Source organism: Ambystoma mexicanum, chromosome 6q, assembly GCF_040938575.1.
Source record: "Ambystoma mexicanum isolate Mex_15411 chromosome 6q, UKY_AmexF1_1, whole genome shotgun sequence".
Classification (NCBI taxonomy): domain Eukaryota; kingdom Metazoa; phylum Chordata; class Amphibia; order Caudata; family Ambystomatidae; genus Ambystoma; species Ambystoma mexicanum.
In genome coordinates this window covers 1,579,584,121-1,579,602,173 of record NC_090937.1, presented here as the reverse complement: position 1 = coordinate 1,579,602,173, position 18,053 = coordinate 1,579,584,121, and the positions used below count along the sequence as shown (strand labels likewise).

The following is an 18,053-nucleotide window of genomic DNA, read 5'->3' as shown; positions in this document are numbered from 1 at the left end:
GCCAAACATTCACCAAGTGTAGATCGGACGTCTGGGTTTGAAGCATTCGCTCCTTTTTCGGGGTATGTCCACTACGTGAATGCGAGGGGTCGTGTCAGTAAGACCTCTGGCTATAGCATTATGTTCATGTCACGCCCCGCCCCATCAATGTCAGGTGGCCCATGAGCGGCGCGCAAGTAGAAAACGCATGCGTAAAGAACTCCGGTGTTAGTAGCGGGGCCATATATGTTTGAGGGTAATGAGCTGGTTTTGGAGCAAGCCATGTAAGATAACAAATCTCCACTCGTCCTCTGTGGTAAGTATCTTAATGGGGACCTGTTTATTAACCAATATTGATACCCCCCTCTTTCTTCCCAGGCGAGGGGGAGTGATCCGCTGGCACACCCATCCCCTGCAATGTTTCACAGTTTCCTTGGCGTCTAGGTGGGTTTCCTGTAGGAATTACATCTCCATTCAAATTGCGCAGCATATTGAGCAGACGGCGCGGCTTAACAGGATGCCCTAGTTAGCTATCCCCAGTACATTGAGGTTGATACATGTGAGTATGATCATCTAATGGCAGTGGTTGTTTGGGAAAATCTGAGGCCACTGCGAGTGGTATGCAATCCCAACACGCTTACACCACCCGCAAAGGCACGTGTGGGCACATATGTTGTGGAACTTGGATATATCTCAGCGAGCGTTTCCTTCCCATCAACCAAATAACCCCTGCCAATCAACTAACACGTGAAACATAGCAATCTATAAACGTGACTCCAATACAACTATTGGAGAAAAATAGATCCAATACGGGGTAATAAGCAGGTGCAACCTCATAACCACCGCCCGCATCCCCCGATTGGGAATCCCAGCCACATTCCCTGAGCCGAGCTGGAGCCCAGATGCAAATACGTAGGGTCAGAGATATCCGCAGGGCGACGAGCCCAGTATAGCAGCCCTTTCCAGCGGACTAGCTTCTGGATCTTTAGCAGTCATGGAAACAGGTCAGTGTAAATTGTGTTGGTCTCTAGCAGCCAAGTGGTGAAATAGCATCTATCTCATGCACTGATCATGGCATAGTGTTCAGGCAATCTCAGGGAGCACTGTGTTCGTACGTGGGAGACACACCACTTCCCAGTGAAGCCCATTCTGTTATCAGTCCATCTATCAGCATCACTTCACGGATTCATCATGTCCCAATCTTGTGTTTTTCTGCCCACATTCTTCCAGCCCTCACAAGATCTTGGCTGCCATTGTGTGCAGGGCTATAGGTGCATCTTGTCCGGTTGTTTTAGGTTTGTCCTCCCCAGGGGAGTATTCTGTGGTGATCATGTCGCAGAGTTTTAAGAAGCACCAGGCTTCCTCAGGATCCTCAAAGGAGTGCCATTGGCAGTTCAATTGGATGCCCCCCAACGTTTTGACACCTCGAGAGAGTAATCATTCAAGAGGCGTATTGTAGTGTTCTCCCATCGGATGATGCCAGCCTCCTTGTAAGCTTTGTGTGTGACCATTTTCTTCTGTAAATTCAGTAGTCACATCATGCTGGTGTATGGGCACTTGTTGTGCGAGGGCTTGGGAGTGGGGGCCCTATGAACTCTCTTGGTGAATTAGGAGCGGGGGTTCTCGAGATGCATTTGTCCTGCAGGAGACCATAGATGAAGCCCTCCAGGTCGCTCCCCTCAGTCTTTTCTGGGAGGCCAACCAGGCGTAGATTGTTGTGCCTGGACCTGTTCTCCTGATTCTCCAGCTTGGGATCCCAGGCGTTGTACTTCTGAGTCAATCCATATCCGAATTAACCGTTTCGTAATTGTCATCGAGCGTGCTAATAAGTTGCTCATTATCTGCTATTCTGTCGTCCTGGGCCTTCACTGTGTGCTGACATCCTGAATCTCCCCCTTGATGTCCTGGACCATGGCATTGGTCTCTTGCATTCGCTGGCCAATAAGCTTCATTTCACCCAGGATCGCCTCCAGTTGCATTTAGATATCCATTTTCAGGGGATGCCTGCCAGATTTGCGGAACGGTGGGTCGATGGGGCATCGGTCTTGCCCACTATCTGAGTTGGGGATCATTGGCACATGCTACATGCCCTTACCGTCCACAGTATGTGAGGTAGAGTAGAGGCCAGATTCGAGATCAGCTGAGCAAGTGAAATCAGGGGTTGACCAGCACCAGGTCTTTTGCCTGCCGACTCATAGTTTCTGTATCTCTGCATTAGGGAGCCTATTCACAATGACAGCCCGATTCCATGCCAGTGTTTATTCGGAGATCCACGTTTGTAAGGCTAGCTGATCCAACCCACCCCTGACCCCCAGCTCCGCCTACCAATTGCATGCCTGGTGAAAACCCTGATGGGTCAGGGGGGAGGAGCGTGCTGCATAAATGTTTTTTTCCGCCCAGTATAGAGTTAATAGTAGGCAGCTAGTGGTGTCTCTGAGGACGTATAGTGGGTGCAACATGTCTGGTATCCACTAAAGTTCCAAGCATGTAGCGTGGTGTCCAGAATTAAAATGGTGTTGAACAGAGTTTGGAATCCATGAGGGAATGAGGCATAAGTGTGCCAGTGTTAGTGCACTTGGCTCTACCAGATAGAGCAAAGGCATTCGCATAAACTCAATGAGGGCACAGCGGCCGTTGGCAACCGCTGAAAAGATTGCAGCCATGTGTTGCAGCGCTTTATAGTGCACCTCATGTTAGCGCTGTAGGGACTGCAGGGCCAATCATGATGTAGGGACTGCAGGGCAGATCATCATGTGCACGACAGTGGCCACTCTGTGTGGTGTGGCCCCTCTTACGGACTGGGTTCATATAGCAGCAGAGGAACTCATGTTTCTTTGCAACATCCTGCTTATATGTTAGCGCGTGTAAGCCCAGTGCACAGCGGACGGATGAGCTATTTGCAAAGCCCCTTGTACCTGGACAGCTCGGTCCGCGTTTAGTCATCTGTTCCGCACGGTGCTTCGGCGAGGGCACAGCACGCATGGCGGGAGCATGGAGAGTGGTTGTACAATGTGGGTGATAGAAGCTGCTCGGTACACTGCTCCACACTGTGCAAGGCCAGCGCCTTCCAGTCACTCCTCTCACGGAGCCCCCAGCAGGGCCCGGTCCCTGCCCACTCCTAGCATTTGCGAGGCAGCGACCTCCCTGATCCACCTCCTGGTGTTCGACGCTGTCAGTTGGCCATTGTGGGCTAGCAGTCCCAAGTGTCCTCTTCAGCATCACCAGTCCAGACGAAGAGGTCATGGCATCCGCGAAGAGCGGGCCAGTATCCCCACCGCCCCGCTGGCAAGCTTGTCTTACTGTGCAGCACTCAGCATGTAGCCCACAAGCAGGACCGCTTTTGGCGCGCTCATCAACTGTGTGCGTAAAGCCACCCGGCCTCACCGGATCAGTGATCTTAGGCAGTCAATGCATGGCAGCCCCAAATTTCTCACCACTGCTGCATCTTATATTCATTTATCCCCTGGGGTCATTCATTCCCGGAAGTGCGACCGCTATTAGGAACAACTTTGAATAATATAAATATAGCTTGTCATGTACAGAGCTCATTCACCCAGTGGCCATCTTGCTTGGGCTCTCGAGCACCTCCTGCCGTCTTGACTAAAAGAAATCCTTGCCATAAACATTAATGCAGCAAGAACTGCGAAGATGCACCCTGATCATTTGGAATTTGTTATTAGCATATCTAAATCGCTGGGTCTGAGATCAGTACCATGGGGGCAGTAAGAATGTTTTGAGGGAAGATGCCTGGACTGGTTCTGCAAGGGCTGCCTGGTTAGTGTTTCAGGACCTGACCTCTACGTTGATCAGGGACCTTTTGTTATGACTATTACATACACACCACCATGTGCTTCCGCTAGAGAGGACCCATTCTAATACTCTTTACACTGACCATGCAACCTTTTCTTCTCTCATTTAAGATTGGACTCAGGTTCTACTTTCATGATGATCTACTCTTGTAGATTGTATTTTGTTAGGTCAGCTAGTCATTACTATATACGAGAATCCAGCCAAATGAATATGAAAAACACTTGTCTTTATAATTTTGGTTATCCATTTTAGCAGCGCTAGCAGTTCCCCAATTCTTCAGGGTATGTGGAATGTTTTTTTTTTGTGTATTTATGTTTCTTACACTTCAGAACCCTCCTGTTTGTTTGTACTTTGGAATTTCTCCTTTCAACTGAAACCAAATATCAGAATTTTCATCAGGAGTGTTTTTTTTATTGTAATTCTGATCTTCCAGTAGAGCTGAGTAAATTCCAAATCTGGTACTGTTTGAACCGAATTGACTTGCATATATCTGCCTATTTATGCAATGACTGTAAAGCAACGCAGGTGTCTTCCCAGAACAATCGTTTTCCTCTAAAGCTTCTTGTAACATTGCAGTTGGAGACAACTGTCTTGAGTAACACCTGCTGCCAGAGATAATATTTCTTACGTTTGTACTGAAGCACTGATCTCTAGATTTCTCACTAGATCATGTATACATCGAAGAATGTTCTTGGTTTTAATGTTAACATGGAAAACCACTGCACCTTCCTCAGATTGAAACAGTGTAAAGACTTTGCTGCCAGTGATGGACTGATATGTCATTGCTCTGATCGTGATATTTAGTGACAGGAAATAAGGTTGGTATTCCTTAATGTAAAATGATTTCATTTTGATTTGTCTGATATACTAATGCATCATCCACTAGGAGAAAGTCAAACATGTGGTGCATGTGGTATCCTTTGTAAAGAAAAATGGAATGATGTCCAGAAGGAAAGCATAACAGAAAGAATGAAAGGATATAGAATGGAAGAGAACGGAGGAAAGAAAAGGAGAAAAATGTCGAGAAGAATTAAGAAACCTAGCCAGAGAAAGGAGAGTTTGAGAAAAATGATTGAGAGTAAGGAAAATAAATAAAAGTATATAAGAAAGAAGGAAAGAGAAACCAAGAAGATGGAAAGAATGACCAAAAGATGGAATGAAGGATAGAAATGAATTAAGAAAAGATTGAATGAAGGTTAGGAGTAAAAGAATGAAAGCCAGAAAGAAAAAAGAGAATAAGGAAAGCGAGGGAGAGAAAACGAGAATGAGATAAAGTGGAAGGAGATCGTGGTAAGATGGAATGAGAAGGAATGGAACGGATAGTAAAAAGAAAAATTAAGATAAAGGAAGAAGGCTAGAAAGGAGAGACTACAATTTTAAAATGGCAGAATTGTATGATTGCACTTCAGAGTTGAAAATCATTCCTATTGGCAAACTCTTTTATACATTTAAACAGCAACCATCAGTTCTCAGTCTTGTAGAAGAAAGTCTTGCTGTGAGCTCTTGAATCTATTATGGATACTCTGTAACGGGGTAGCATGCAAGGTAGTAGCAAAGGTGCTAACCCCACCAGGAGCCAACGCAAGGGCTCATTTTTGGACCTATTTAACTTTTTAAGTATGTTAGTGTTGTGCCAGGTGCCACTGACAATTATTTCTTCGGTCAATGCAATGGTCCTATTTCAGGACATCAGATTACCTCTACATCCTAAAGTCACATTTATAGCACAAAGCCCCCACTTTACCAAACCAGATAGATAACTATGGGGGCAGAATGTCTCAGCCGAAGCAGGCTACTTTGTCAATGAGAGCAAATCCCTGGTTGATATAACACTTATCACATGGACAAGTTGAGGTGAGAAGTAGAAGCAAACTCCCTGCACGATAAATGTGTAGTGCATGATACATAATCACAAGTGGTAGAACATAACATTAAAATATCTTATCACTATGGGGTGGTGGCTGATATGCTGGAGGTAGAGACAATAAGTGTCTTTGAATACATCCGATTGAAGGGGCCTTGAATGGTGCTGGCACAAGGAAGGGGATACTCTCCAAGTTACACAAGGTCATGGCATCAGCAGACCTATCAGGTAGACAAGGTTTTAAAGCTTATTGGGATCAACAGAGGACACATGGGAGAGGGGTTTACAGGGTAATATTCCATGGAAATCTCTTTACCTCAGCAATGGGGCATAATGAAAAGATGCTGCATGGATGGCATCTAGGCCCTGTTAAGTTATCCAAATGTATGTGGGTGTGTCCCATCTTGGCCCAAGAGTGCGGTTTGGTAGCTTCATTATTCCTTATGTGGTGGAAATGCCCCAAAGTAAAGGTATACTGGACTGAGGTTCTTAGTTGGATTAAGATGATTACCGGAGTTCCTCTCACCATGGACCCTATACAAATATTATTGGAAGTCCAAAGTGGTGATTGGGAGGAGACCAGATACCCGAGAATGTGGGAGGTTCAGAAGTGGAAAAGTCCTACTTCTCCCACGAAAACGGACTGGATGGCCAAACTGTGGGACATGTTTATAATGGGAAAGCTCATGGCAATGATAAATTACTCTATGGGCCCTTCCACCAGGAATGGGGCTTATTCCTATTGAAATGGGGGAGTGACAAGCCTGTGGTATGGTGGAAAGAAGCAGAATGACCCTGACAGGGAGGATGGTAGCAGACTGTGGTTGGCGGTACTGTGCGAATTTTCCCTGATCCTGAGAGGGGGCATATAGTGGGAAAGAGATGCTCTAACCGACCAGGAGGGTGTCGGCTCGATAGGTGGAAAAGGCGGTGGGGAGGAGAAAAGGTAATCCAGCATTATACAGGTCCTATGCCAGATCTTCCTGCCCAGGGTCAGCAGTGCCGCTCTGCTGCTCTTCAGGGGTCCAGTTACCCACATCCATTTGTTTAAGAAGTATGGTGTACATTCCACCCTCAGTAGTCTGGACTCCGAGGTGGTGTCCTCAGAGAGCCATCTAGCTACATATTGTAATTGACCTGCTAAATAATACACCTCAAAATTGGGTAGTTTAATCCCAGCCCACCCAGTTTCTAGTATTATGCCAGATGAATTCTCTGCACTTCTTGTGAATTTTATTAAAGAAGCGTTTGTGTATCAGGTACGGGACATTTGCAAACTTGTGTAGCAATCTGGGCAGTACTATCATCTTAAGCAATGCCCATCTTGGTTAGGGGCAGCCGTGTCCAAATGTCATAATGCGTTGAATCCCTTCTACTTCTTGCTCTGTGTTATTCCTATGTTCGTCCCTCACTTTGTGATACACATTTATCCCCAGGTATCTGAAGGTGTCTACTGCCCATTCAACCTGTAACACCGGCAACCTTGGGGTATCCCTATGTAGCTCCCCAGTGGGAATATCAAGGACCTCTTAGGGGTGACCGTTATGCCCGATATTAGTACATACCGATCCAGAACCTCTAGTATATATTGCAGATTTTCTTCGGGGTAGCTTAAATACAAAAGCATGTTATCCGCATAGAGTGACATCAAGTGCTGCCCCTCTTTTGTGGTGATTCCCACTTCCCCATATTGGTATCTGAGATATGCCGCCAGGGGTTCTGGTGTCAATATAAACAGCATCGGGGACCAAGGGCAGCCCGGTCTAGTACGCCTGCCTTGCATCCATCTTTCTGGTATTACCAACCCCGTCCGGACTCTGGCAATCGGCGCTCAGTACAATAATTTCACCCATTGCAGATACACCAGTCCTATTCCAAACTTCTTTAGGACTGCTAGTAACCAGGGCTATTTAAGGGAGTCAAAAGCCTTTACTGCATCCAGCGAGACTATCGCCATTTCCTTAGAGCTTCCAGTAGTCTGGTCTATAACATGGTGTAATCTCCTGAGATTATCAGAAATGCACCGCAGGTGGACATATCCTGTCTGGTCATGATGTATCATGTCACTGATCAATGGTTTCAATCTATTCGCCATCACAGCAGTGAGGATCTTACTGTCCTGATTGAACATTGACAGTGGCCTGTATGAACCGCAATCGGTGTCCTCCTTGCCCGGCATGAGGAACGGGACGATGACTGTTTCTCTCAAAGTCTCCGGCCGCCTACCCCGTTCGAACGCCTCATTCAACATGGTCAACATTGGTGGAAGCAGGTCTGCCATGTATGTCTGATAAAATTCACTCAGGAGGCCCTCGGCCCCCCGCACCTCGTTAGTGGGTAGGTTACGGATTACATATTCCAGTTCCTCTAATTCCAGTGGTGCCTCAAGCCTTTCTCTATCTGCCACCTCTAGCCTAGGTAGGATGATGTCCTCCAGCACTTCGTTCATGTCAATTTCTTCTATTTCTGGTGTATCGGTGTACAATTTGCGGTAGTATCTCTGAAAACACTTGTTTACTCCTTTTTGTGTGTCCTCAAGTGCACCATCTTCGCGGCACATCTCTGGGATCACTTGTCTCAGGGTCTCTCTTTTACACAACCAGGCTAATAATCTGCCTGGCTTGTCTCCTTACGCATGCTGTCTCTCTATGTACTTCCTATAGTTGAGGTTACATAATCTCTCCCAGTGGGATTTACATTTTCCGGTCAGGTGTCCTATCGCCTCAGTCTTTTCTGGGGAGTCTGGCACCTCATGCATGTTAGACTCAATATCCTTTTCTGTGGTTTGCAGATCTACCAGTATGCCCCTCAGCAGCCTGTTCGAGTTTGCTATTGTTGTTCCCCTACTACTACCTTGAATGCTTCCCAAAGTATGCCAGCTGACTCAACACTACCAGCATTTAGTTCAAAGTATTCTTGTATTGCTTTTCTTTGGTCTTCCCGGAATGTGGCGTCCCTCAGTTCTTCTGCCCAGAGTTTCTATGTCGGGATCCTAGGCTTGGGTGGCGATTTCTGCCATATCACCAGCAGTGATGTATGGTCTGATAGTACTGTTGCTTTGTTCTCCACCTCTTTAATCTCCTCCACCACCGAGCCAGACATCAACATGTAATCTAACCTGGTGTATGGATAATGTGGGGCAGCATAATGTGAATACCCCCTACACCTGAAATTCTTGTATGAGTATGGTCATGGCCCTTGCTGCTGGGCTAGGCTTGGATATTTTGTTGTCCGACCTATCCATCTTGGGGTCTAGTGTACAATTAAGGTCCCCTCCCATTCTGACCATGCCTTCCATGTATGGGCTAACGGTGGCATACACGTTTCTAAAGTAAGGTGCAGTTTCATTGTTTGGGGCATAGATATTAATCAGGTTGACCACCGTATTTCCTACTATCCCTTTCACTAGCACCATCCTCCCATCTTCTCTTACCTCCTGTTGCAATAGTTTGAAGGGGGCTTGGGGCACAACCCATATAAAGACCCCCCTTGTATATGCTGAGTATTTGGCCCCTATTATGGTCCCTTTCCACTTACTCTTCATCAACTCTAATTTGTCTTTAGATAAGTGGATTTCATCTAACATTGCTATGTCTATCTTTTGCCAGTGCAGCTACATCATGACTTTATTATGTTTTATATAGGTGTTTAGCCCACATACATTCTAGGTCACAATTCTAAGATCCCCCATTTCAGCTATATCCTACACCACCTACTCTCCTCCCCCACCTTTTCCTGTACAGATTTAGTTGCGTTTGTGGACCTTCCGTGTTGAGCTCCTGAGTCGTCTTAATTAATCCTCCCTTCCCCCTCTCCCTCCTCCAAACTAACACCCCCTTCTTACTACCCCCAACTGCCTCCTCACACCCCCTTCCTCCCATTCCCAATTTGTGCCCAGCTCCATCCCTGGATCTCAGGCTAACCCGCATCTAGTCCTGCCAATAGAACCCAGCGGGGGGTCCACCCTAGTGATGTCCCAAATACACTGACTTCTGGGGTAAGAACTCGCTGTCCCTGTTGCTCCCGCATTAATGGCAATGTGCCATTCATTTCTAGTTGGCACACACTTATTTATTACTATTTCAATTCCACTATTCAGGCTATTCTATGGCGCACCATTGACTATAGTTTTTAACTTCTATCCCTTCTTGGGGGGTTCCGCCTGGCTTCCCCCTTCTATATGGCTGCGGCAACATTTGTATCCGCTAGTTTGGCTACAGTCTCATTTAGCATCCCCTATGCGGCTGATTCACTTATCTTGTCCATTCTGATCTCAACCACCTGTGTCCGCCAGACTGCCCTGTGCATCCAACCAGTTCCCTGCCTCTTCGGGTGTCTCAAAGAGCGATTTTCCTTTGTGCAGGATTTTGAGTTTTACTGGGTACAGCAGCATGTATTTAAATCCAGATTCCCGCAGCCACCTCTTGACCGCCCCATAATGCAAGCCCTGCCTTTGTACCTGAATGGTATAGTCTGGGTACGCTGTGACGGTCGCCGATGCGCTGCTTATTGTTCCACCTTTACGGAAATATTCGAGGATCTTTGCTCTGTCTTTGTCAGAATCCTGGCTATAATTGCTCAGGGGGAGCTCCTGGTTGGGGCCTCCTAAGCAGAGCCCTGTGGGCTCACTCCACTGTGAACCCTTGTGTGAGAACCCCTGCTCAGATTGCCTGTATCAACATGTTCTCCACATAGTTTGTGGGGTCCGTGCCTTCCTCTCCTTCCGGCAGGCCCACCACTCGTATGTTGTTGCACCGCGTACGCCCTTCTGCTTCCTCTGTGTGCCTTTCCAGGTTGCACACCTGCTGTTGTCATAGATGTACCTCTTTGGCATTGGCTGTGCTGGTCTCCGTGTTGGTTTGTACATTCTTCTCCAGGCACTTGTGCGTTCCGCTAACTTTCTTACATCTTGTCTTAGGAAGTTCACGTCCACACTCACAGCGTCAATTTTAGTTTCGAGTGCAGCTTTCAGATCCGCCATGGCCATGTCAATTTTGCTTCCCAGTGCGGTCTTCAGTTCCGCTATGGCCTCAAGGATGTGGTGGTCGTCACGAAGTGGGCTGGTCAAGAGTAGCTCCTTTTGCTGATGCGGATGCCTCTGATGACTGTGCCTGTTTAGTGAAGATGTCCATTGTTGGTTGTTTTCCCTTGGCCTTGTTATTATTAGTCATCATGTTCCTCTCCAGAACTGATCTTATGTTATATAGTGGTGTCGCTGTTTGGTCCTCTTCCACCCTCTGGTCTGGGCCTTCTTAGCCTAACAGCGTGTCTGTTTGGTTGTTTGGGTAGTGTTTCCCCTTTCTCGCTGCCACCAGGTGAGTATCAGATGGGTCAAATGTCCTCTTCACGCTTGTTTGTATATTGAGGCTCTTCGCGTTGTTCTGTGCCTCCTCGCAGCAGGATGGGTCACTGTAGTGGTTCTTCGTTCCAGTAGAGCTGCAGTAATGTGTGCCTGACTCTCTTGTGGATGCACTAAAGGATGTGCACGCTACGCCCTGGGGGGGCCGTACCTTTGTCTGCCTCCATTGGGACTGTTCGCATCTGCAGCACAATAGCTGTGTGTAGACGAAGAGGCTCTGTGTGCGCTGCTACTCCATTGCAACAATGTAGCCGCATGTTTCTGTCAGCAAATTGTTTGCCTGTCTTGGCGGCTTTTAGTATTCGCGTGTCTCCTATCTACATGCTGCAGGGCAAGTTCTTATGATCCTGCCTAGGCTGTATTGGCTGGCTTCTGAAACACTCATGGGGTGCCTGCTTGCTACCTTATTCACGTTCTGTGGCCAGATCCGTTTGGGCTGTGTGGGCTCACCTTCTTGGGATGCTGTTACATTGCCTCTCATTAAGGTGTGATTCCTAATATAAGAGCCGGAGTGGCATCAAGGTGCGCTTCCAGGGTAGTCCCTTTGTTGTCCCCAGATCTTGTTTTAATGCCCACCGTCTCTGCACCACGTTGTGAATATGCCAAGTGCAAGCGTGCTTTGGACTTTGCATGGGTTACGCTCACCTGGCTCCCACAGGGGCGTCGATCTAAACTGGACAGCTTCAGCCTCCACCAATGTGACGCATAGTGCCTAGATGACGGACTGGACTGGCCCACCTAGCTTCGTTTGCTTGGTCCATAGGAATATTCTTCTACAATGGAGAAAGGGAATTAACCACCCGTGGAGTTGAGCATTAACCCTCCCTCACTCCCGCAGTTCTACCCACTGATCACCTTTGATGTCCCCTCTTATAGTCTCACCTGATGGTTTGGAAAGATGAGCTCTCCATCCTGCATTGAGCGCAGGGGCGCGTTGATAACCAGTTGCTTCACTGGCTCGAAGGAATTGGTGAGTTCCAGAACAATATTGACTCTGAGATTCCCGGCAAGACGCCGTAAGTATGTAGTTCGTAAGAGTTCAAATGTCTGACTTTCACTCTTGTCCGATTCCTTGCAGGTTGCAGCTTGACCCTAGCAAAGAGTTCCTCGTGGCAACCGGTAATATTCAGGTAAGGATTTGTATTATCCAACACAGTTCGATAAAATAATGTCAATATGTAACCTGTTGCTTTCTCCCTTATTGAGGCGCTGAGAGAAAATATGAAGTATCGGGGGGGGATAATGCCTCCGGCGGTAAAATCAGATAAGTCTATTGTGGTGTGGAGGTTTCCCCTTGTTTGTCCCTTTGTTTCACCTTGCTGTCCTTTTGTTTCCCCTTAGGGGCCGGGGTTCGGCGAGGATGCAGTGGAAGCTGCGTCGACCCGTGAAGAGGAGTAGTACCCCCGGTGGTAAAATCAGGTAAGTCTAGGGGGGGTAACTAATATTGCCTCTGTCTATACCCTTGGCTCACCTTGCTGTTCTTGTCTTCCCCTTAGGTGCTGGAGTGCGGCGGGAGCATGCAGAAGGATGCGGTGGAATGTGAAGATGCTGCGAAGGCCGGTGAGTTCAGTGCGGCGCTGCTGCAGGCGAGGCGATGCACATTAAAACAACTTCTTTCTTCCAGCTCGAAGGCGCGATGGATTGGGAATTCAGGTAATGATCAAAGGTATTGCTCTTGTTCTAACCTTTTCTCCTCCTCTCCACTTTTTCTAGGAGCTCCGGACTCAAGGCGGGCGTGGCAGAAGACTGGATGCAGACTTGCAGGCACGGTGAGCGTTACGCTGCTGGATGCAGAATAACACGAAGCGTGTGCTGCTCTTCGGGCGTGGTTTAAATAGCCTCCAAAGTAGTCCCAGGTAAGTATTCCTCCCCAGCCCCACCTGAGTAAAAAATAGTGCCTTATGTAAAGTAGTCCCTTCCAAGCCTCCTTTGGCTTGGAGCTCTTGCAGCATGGTCTGCATCAGCGGAGTTTGCAGCATGGTCTGCATCAGGTAAGTTTGAATCTATGAGCCTGGCGCCTATGGCGCCAGGACTGACTCTCCATATGAGCCGGGCGCCAGGACTGCACCCAAATAGCCCCTAGCAGGGGTTGTTGGGTTTGCTTAGTATAACTTGATGCCTGCTTCCGGGGTTGCTGGCCTTGGCCTGGTTCCCCGGGGGTAGGCATCATGACAGCATGTTCCAATGGCTCATCAATTTTAGCTCTTCGGAGACTCAGGCTGCGCCTACTCGCACTGGTTACAGTTGCATTGCATTCTGTACAGTTAATTGTAACCACCTTTGTGTGTCAGATCCGTATAGCCTGCCATTGTCTCTGCCAGCCGCCTCACATCATACACCGTCTTGTGACTCACTGCCTCAAACTGTTCAAAGTTCAGCTCTTAACGGCGGTCCGCGACCAAAATCAGATATGCGGTTGGGGTTTCGGTCCAAGTGTGCGTCCTACATTTTGAGCAATCCGCCGCGAGAACAGGCTTCCCGCTGGTGTGCACTTATGATATGACTGCAGTCCCTCAGCGTCCTCACCCGCAAAGAAGGGGAGTGTTATTTTCGTTTTTCGTGCGTGACATTCTCCTGAGGCTCAATCAGTTGCTATGTTCATTCTGTTCTAGCGGTTTGCATGCCCATCGGATCAGTGAGAATCAACTTGCCTGCCACCTCTCACTCCGCTGCAGCGTCCATTGCCGGCTGTAGTCGCCTCAACGGTGTAGTCGCTTCTAATCTTTTCACTGACACTGTCCTTTGTTTGGGGCAGGTCCCCATTTTGTTTCTTCCTCCTAGGGACCCTTCAGTCTTCCTTTTGCCTGCAACTCCAGTTTCGCACCTCGGTTCACTGCAAACATGCAAGCATAATGTTCCCCGCACCTTCACACCGCAATAGCTTCGTTTGTATTCCAAGGGCGTGATTCTTAGCATTTGTGCATGGCAGGATCTGTCAGGATCAGCGGGAGCACCAAGAAAACACGTTCTATCCCATGGCGCTCTAGGCACGCTCCGTTTGCGTTCAAGAGTTATGTTGTTTTTTGGCATTCCTCAGGTGGGGCGTGAACCATTTGGGGAATGGTCCATTCCGTGAGGAAGTGGGGCGCGAGGGGGTGTGAGGAATTAGTGAGTCATTAAGCCAGGAGTGTTGCAGGGGGAAGAAGAAGCAGGGCTTCGGCTAGGATCTTGACTTTGTTCCAGCATTTGAGGTCCAGGGGCAGGAGCTCTGGGGAAGCTGTAGGAGAAGGGGCAGGAGTGTGGATAGAGAAAGGGATGGCATAATGGTCATTGCGGATTAGTGGTTTGAGATGAGATATACAAACCAGGTCATGGGAAACTGCATCAAGGGTGTGCCAGCCTGAATGAGTTGGACCAGTCGTATGATGGGAGAGGTTGCGCGCATCAAGACTGTCAACCAGCGGATGAGTCATGGGGTTGTTGGCGATATCGGACCAGATATTGAAGTCTCCTAGGAGTGTGAGAAATGGATGATTAACTTGAATGGTAGCTCTTGAATCACAGAGGTTGTTGGGGAAATGTCTGTCATATCCAGGGGGTCTGTAGATGAGTAGGAAGCTGTGGGAGAAAGTGAGACGGAGAAATGAGTATTGAAGAATACTGCCATTCTGCCCACCCTGGAGTGTCTATTGTGGGCGATGAACGAGTAGCCAGGTGGGAAGGCTTCATGTGCTATAGGGGCAAAGTCGTAGGAGAACCAGCTTTCGGTGACACGAATGAGGTCGGGCTTGTCAGAGGATAGGCAGTCCAGATGCTGTGTCTGTTTCTTGCTACGGAGTGGGCATTAAAAACGATGCAGGCGACTTTGTGAGGGGATGTGATCCTTGTGGATCTCATCAGATTGGGAGCTTGTGGGATGGATGTGCTAGGCTGGGAGGTTCGGCAGAAGCAGAAGTGGTGAGAAGTAGCGGGTCGAGGGAGAGGACCATTCACGTTTTCTGCATTTCGTGGGTTTTAGTGCCATAGGGATGTGAGAGAGGGTTGGAGGGTCTGAGGGGGAGGGATATGAAACTACTGTTCTAGCTAGGGTGAGACATGCTTCTTTCAGAGAGGAGAAGCAATATGAAGGAGTTAGTTTGTTGGCCGAGGTCGAGTAGGGGCTAAGGGGGAGGGAGAGGGTGGAAAGGGAGGTTGGCCCGAGAGGGTGGTGAGTTCCCCAGTGGGCTAAGGGGGAGGGACTGGTTAGCAAGGGAGGTTGGAAGAGAGGGAGGGGAGCTCCTCAGAGGTCGCAAGGATGGAGTGGAAGTAGAGGTGGATTCACGCTGTTTTGAGCGCCAGTGGACTCCCCTGGCTTGGGAGTTGGATAAAGTGTGTGGTGTATGGACGGGGGTGGTTATTAGGGTGGTCTCAAGATGTCAGAGGGAGAGTGGATGTTGATGTGTTAGGGTGGGATGGGGGATAAGCGCTTGAGGCGGCAGGTGTTTGACGTGCCAGAGTGCTCCTCTGATTTTTAGAGTTGGATGAGGGATGATGGTAGGAGAGTGGGCGGGTTGGTGTCTGGGTGTATTGATGTACGAGGGGAGGAGTCAAGGTTTGAGATCAGGGGAGAATAAGGGTGGGGTTGTGAAGTTCGATGCCAGAGCGCGTGCCATGTGCCACAAGGGGTGAGCGATTGGTGGGGGGGGGTTGTATGGTGTGGAGAGGCTAGGGATCAGGACAGGTCGGAGAGGTGGGATTATGATGAGCTGGGATCTCCATCCCAGAGAGGGCGTACAGTGGGACTGGGGACTCAGCTATGGCAAAAATGTAGTCAATAAAGGTCCAGGATGGTCGTCTGTGCGGGTTCACACTCGCCTGCTCATCTTTTTTCAAAAGAGCTAGCACAGAGCACTGTGGGTTACTAGACCAGGCAGCACCGGAGGGATGGCCAATCGGGGATGGTGTGCGGGCTGGAGGGCGGGGATTCAATGAGGAAATGGATGTCCTGGGAATCAGGAGAGAGAGGGTGTACAGCGTGCTAGGGACTCCGCTCTGGCCTAAATGTAGTCAATAAAGGCCCAGGAGAGTTGTCTGCGTGGGTTCACACTCACCGGCTCAGCTTTTTTCTCCTGAAACCACTTGCTTTAAAGAACTGCATCCAGGACAATGGACTACTGCTAGCCGGAAGTTTGTGACTCGTATTTATCTTTTTGTCTCTGTATCCTAAGCTCAGGGGCATTGTGAACCTGTTAATAAACAGTTTGTTTTTTTTACTGTGGAAATTACCTTTTGTGTCTAACTGTTTGTACCAAATGTTCATTTATTTTCACACTAATCTACAATTTCCCTTCTGTGGACTATAGAGTAAGTACCAAAAGTGCATATTAAAGGGTTTTATGTCATCTTGAAATCTGTCATTGGAGCATTTTTAATAGTACTGCTCAGAGAACACACAAGTATTTACCAGTATATAACATGTACCTGTGCACACATCAAAAATCCATTCTGATGCCATGAATCTGACTTTGACTCTGCTTTATCTCTAGGCTCAACAGCAGAGAAATCTGGATAAGATTCTGTCCCATCAGCCCAAAATAGGATCTGTGAAGAGGTCAAAAAAGGATGCTGGCTCAAGCCCGTTAAATGGCACAAGCCCTCAGTCTGAGCAGGATTCCGGGATCCTGGATGTAGAAGATGACGACGACGATGATGAGGTAATACTAAAATGTTCAAATGTGGTCACAGATAATATTGCATCTGACACTTTAATCCAAATGAATCGATATTGGAGATAGGGGAATTTCAATTGAACAGGTTCATTAGTTTGCTTTTATCCATTATATTTTCTGGGTGCGGGGCGTGGCTACCCGCCATGTAGAGTGGACGCGTCTTTGGTGAGCTCCGCTTGATATGTATTGATAAGCCGCTCTACGGGACAGCGAAGCTTCATTCGAACCTGCAGAAACATCACGAGAGCTGCTGAAGCCTGCGAGAGGTTCTGGGGCTCCTCACACACGAGGGTAGAAGTCCTAAAGACTCAAACGTGGCTCGCGAAAAACCGCGTAACTCGAGGCCAAGATGGCGGCCTCCTCTTGCTGAGCCCGGGGAGCCCTGCGCTGGCCCAGCGATCTACGGAAGCGGCGGACCTTTACTTCGGAGGGGAGGAGTATCGGAGGGCGGTCAGAAGGAGTCCCGCCAGGCTCGAGACCAGCTCCGAGAGAAGCAGGTACATCGGTGGCGCTGCCTGGGCCGCTGGGGCGCACCGTCGACCGGAGCAACTGGAGGCGCCCGCCAGCCCTGCAGCAGAGATCGGCGAAGATCAGGGACCGGACCCGCCTGCCGAGGTGAGGGAAGAGCGAGGGGGACCTGTCTGGGTGCGGACGCCGGCTGCCCTGCCCCGCTCCTGGACTCGTCCCGCCAGGGGATCCATCTACGCCGCCTGGCCCACGCCGCGGCCTGCGCGGCCCCGGCGCCCAGCGACCCGCCCAGCGACCTGTGGGGGGAGGCGGAGGCGCACAAAAGCCGGCCGGAGTCCGAGAACTGCTACGTCCTGAGTGGGGGTCTGGCCAAGAGGAGGGTTTCCCCCCCCTGTCTGGGGCCCTGGCCCCCCTACCTGCCTGGGGACTCAAGTGAGACCGCAATCGCTGCCAGGGGAGAGGTGATCGGCTGGAACAGAGACTCCATCTACCTGAGGTGAGCGAAACGGGGGCCCTCCCCTCGCGCCATATACCAGCACCTAGTGGGGCCTCGCAATCGAGCCCCCTCTGCGCCGTGAGGACGCCGGAGGCAGACGGTGCGGGGATCTGGGACTGTGCAACCCCCCCACCCCCTTCTAAGATATTCTCAACGCCGGACATTAGAGAAGGACCCCCCCACACGCAGCGGAGTGCTGCCCAAAACCAGGCCAAACCCCGCACCGCTCAGCGCCTCCTACACCATACGCCTCCACATATTGAGGCCGCAAACCACACCCGGAGCTCTCGTCGCGGAATCCGCCCCCGGCGCCTGAAGTTCACAGAACCGCAGGAATGTCTGGCCTGGATAAATCAACGGGGAGGGGAGCTAGGTTCAAGCAGCGACCGACCACCCTGGACGCCTATACAGCCAATGAACTCCCCAACC

The 18,053-nt window shown here is 49.3% G+C and overlaps 1 protein-coding gene across 1 annotated transcript in view; it reads left to right on the top strand.

Annotated features, from left to right (window-relative positions):
- The window catches only part of EXOC6B (exocyst complex component 6B), a 2,452,465-nt gene that overhangs the window by 670,243 nt on the left and 1,764,169 nt on the right, over window positions 1-18,053 (top strand). The window contains exon 7 of the mRNA XM_069632299.1: window positions 16,478-16,645. Within this exon, the coding sequence (XP_069488400.1) occupies window positions 16,478-16,645 (168 nt within the window). The remainder of the gene's footprint in view (window positions 1-16,477; window positions 16,646-18,053) is intronic.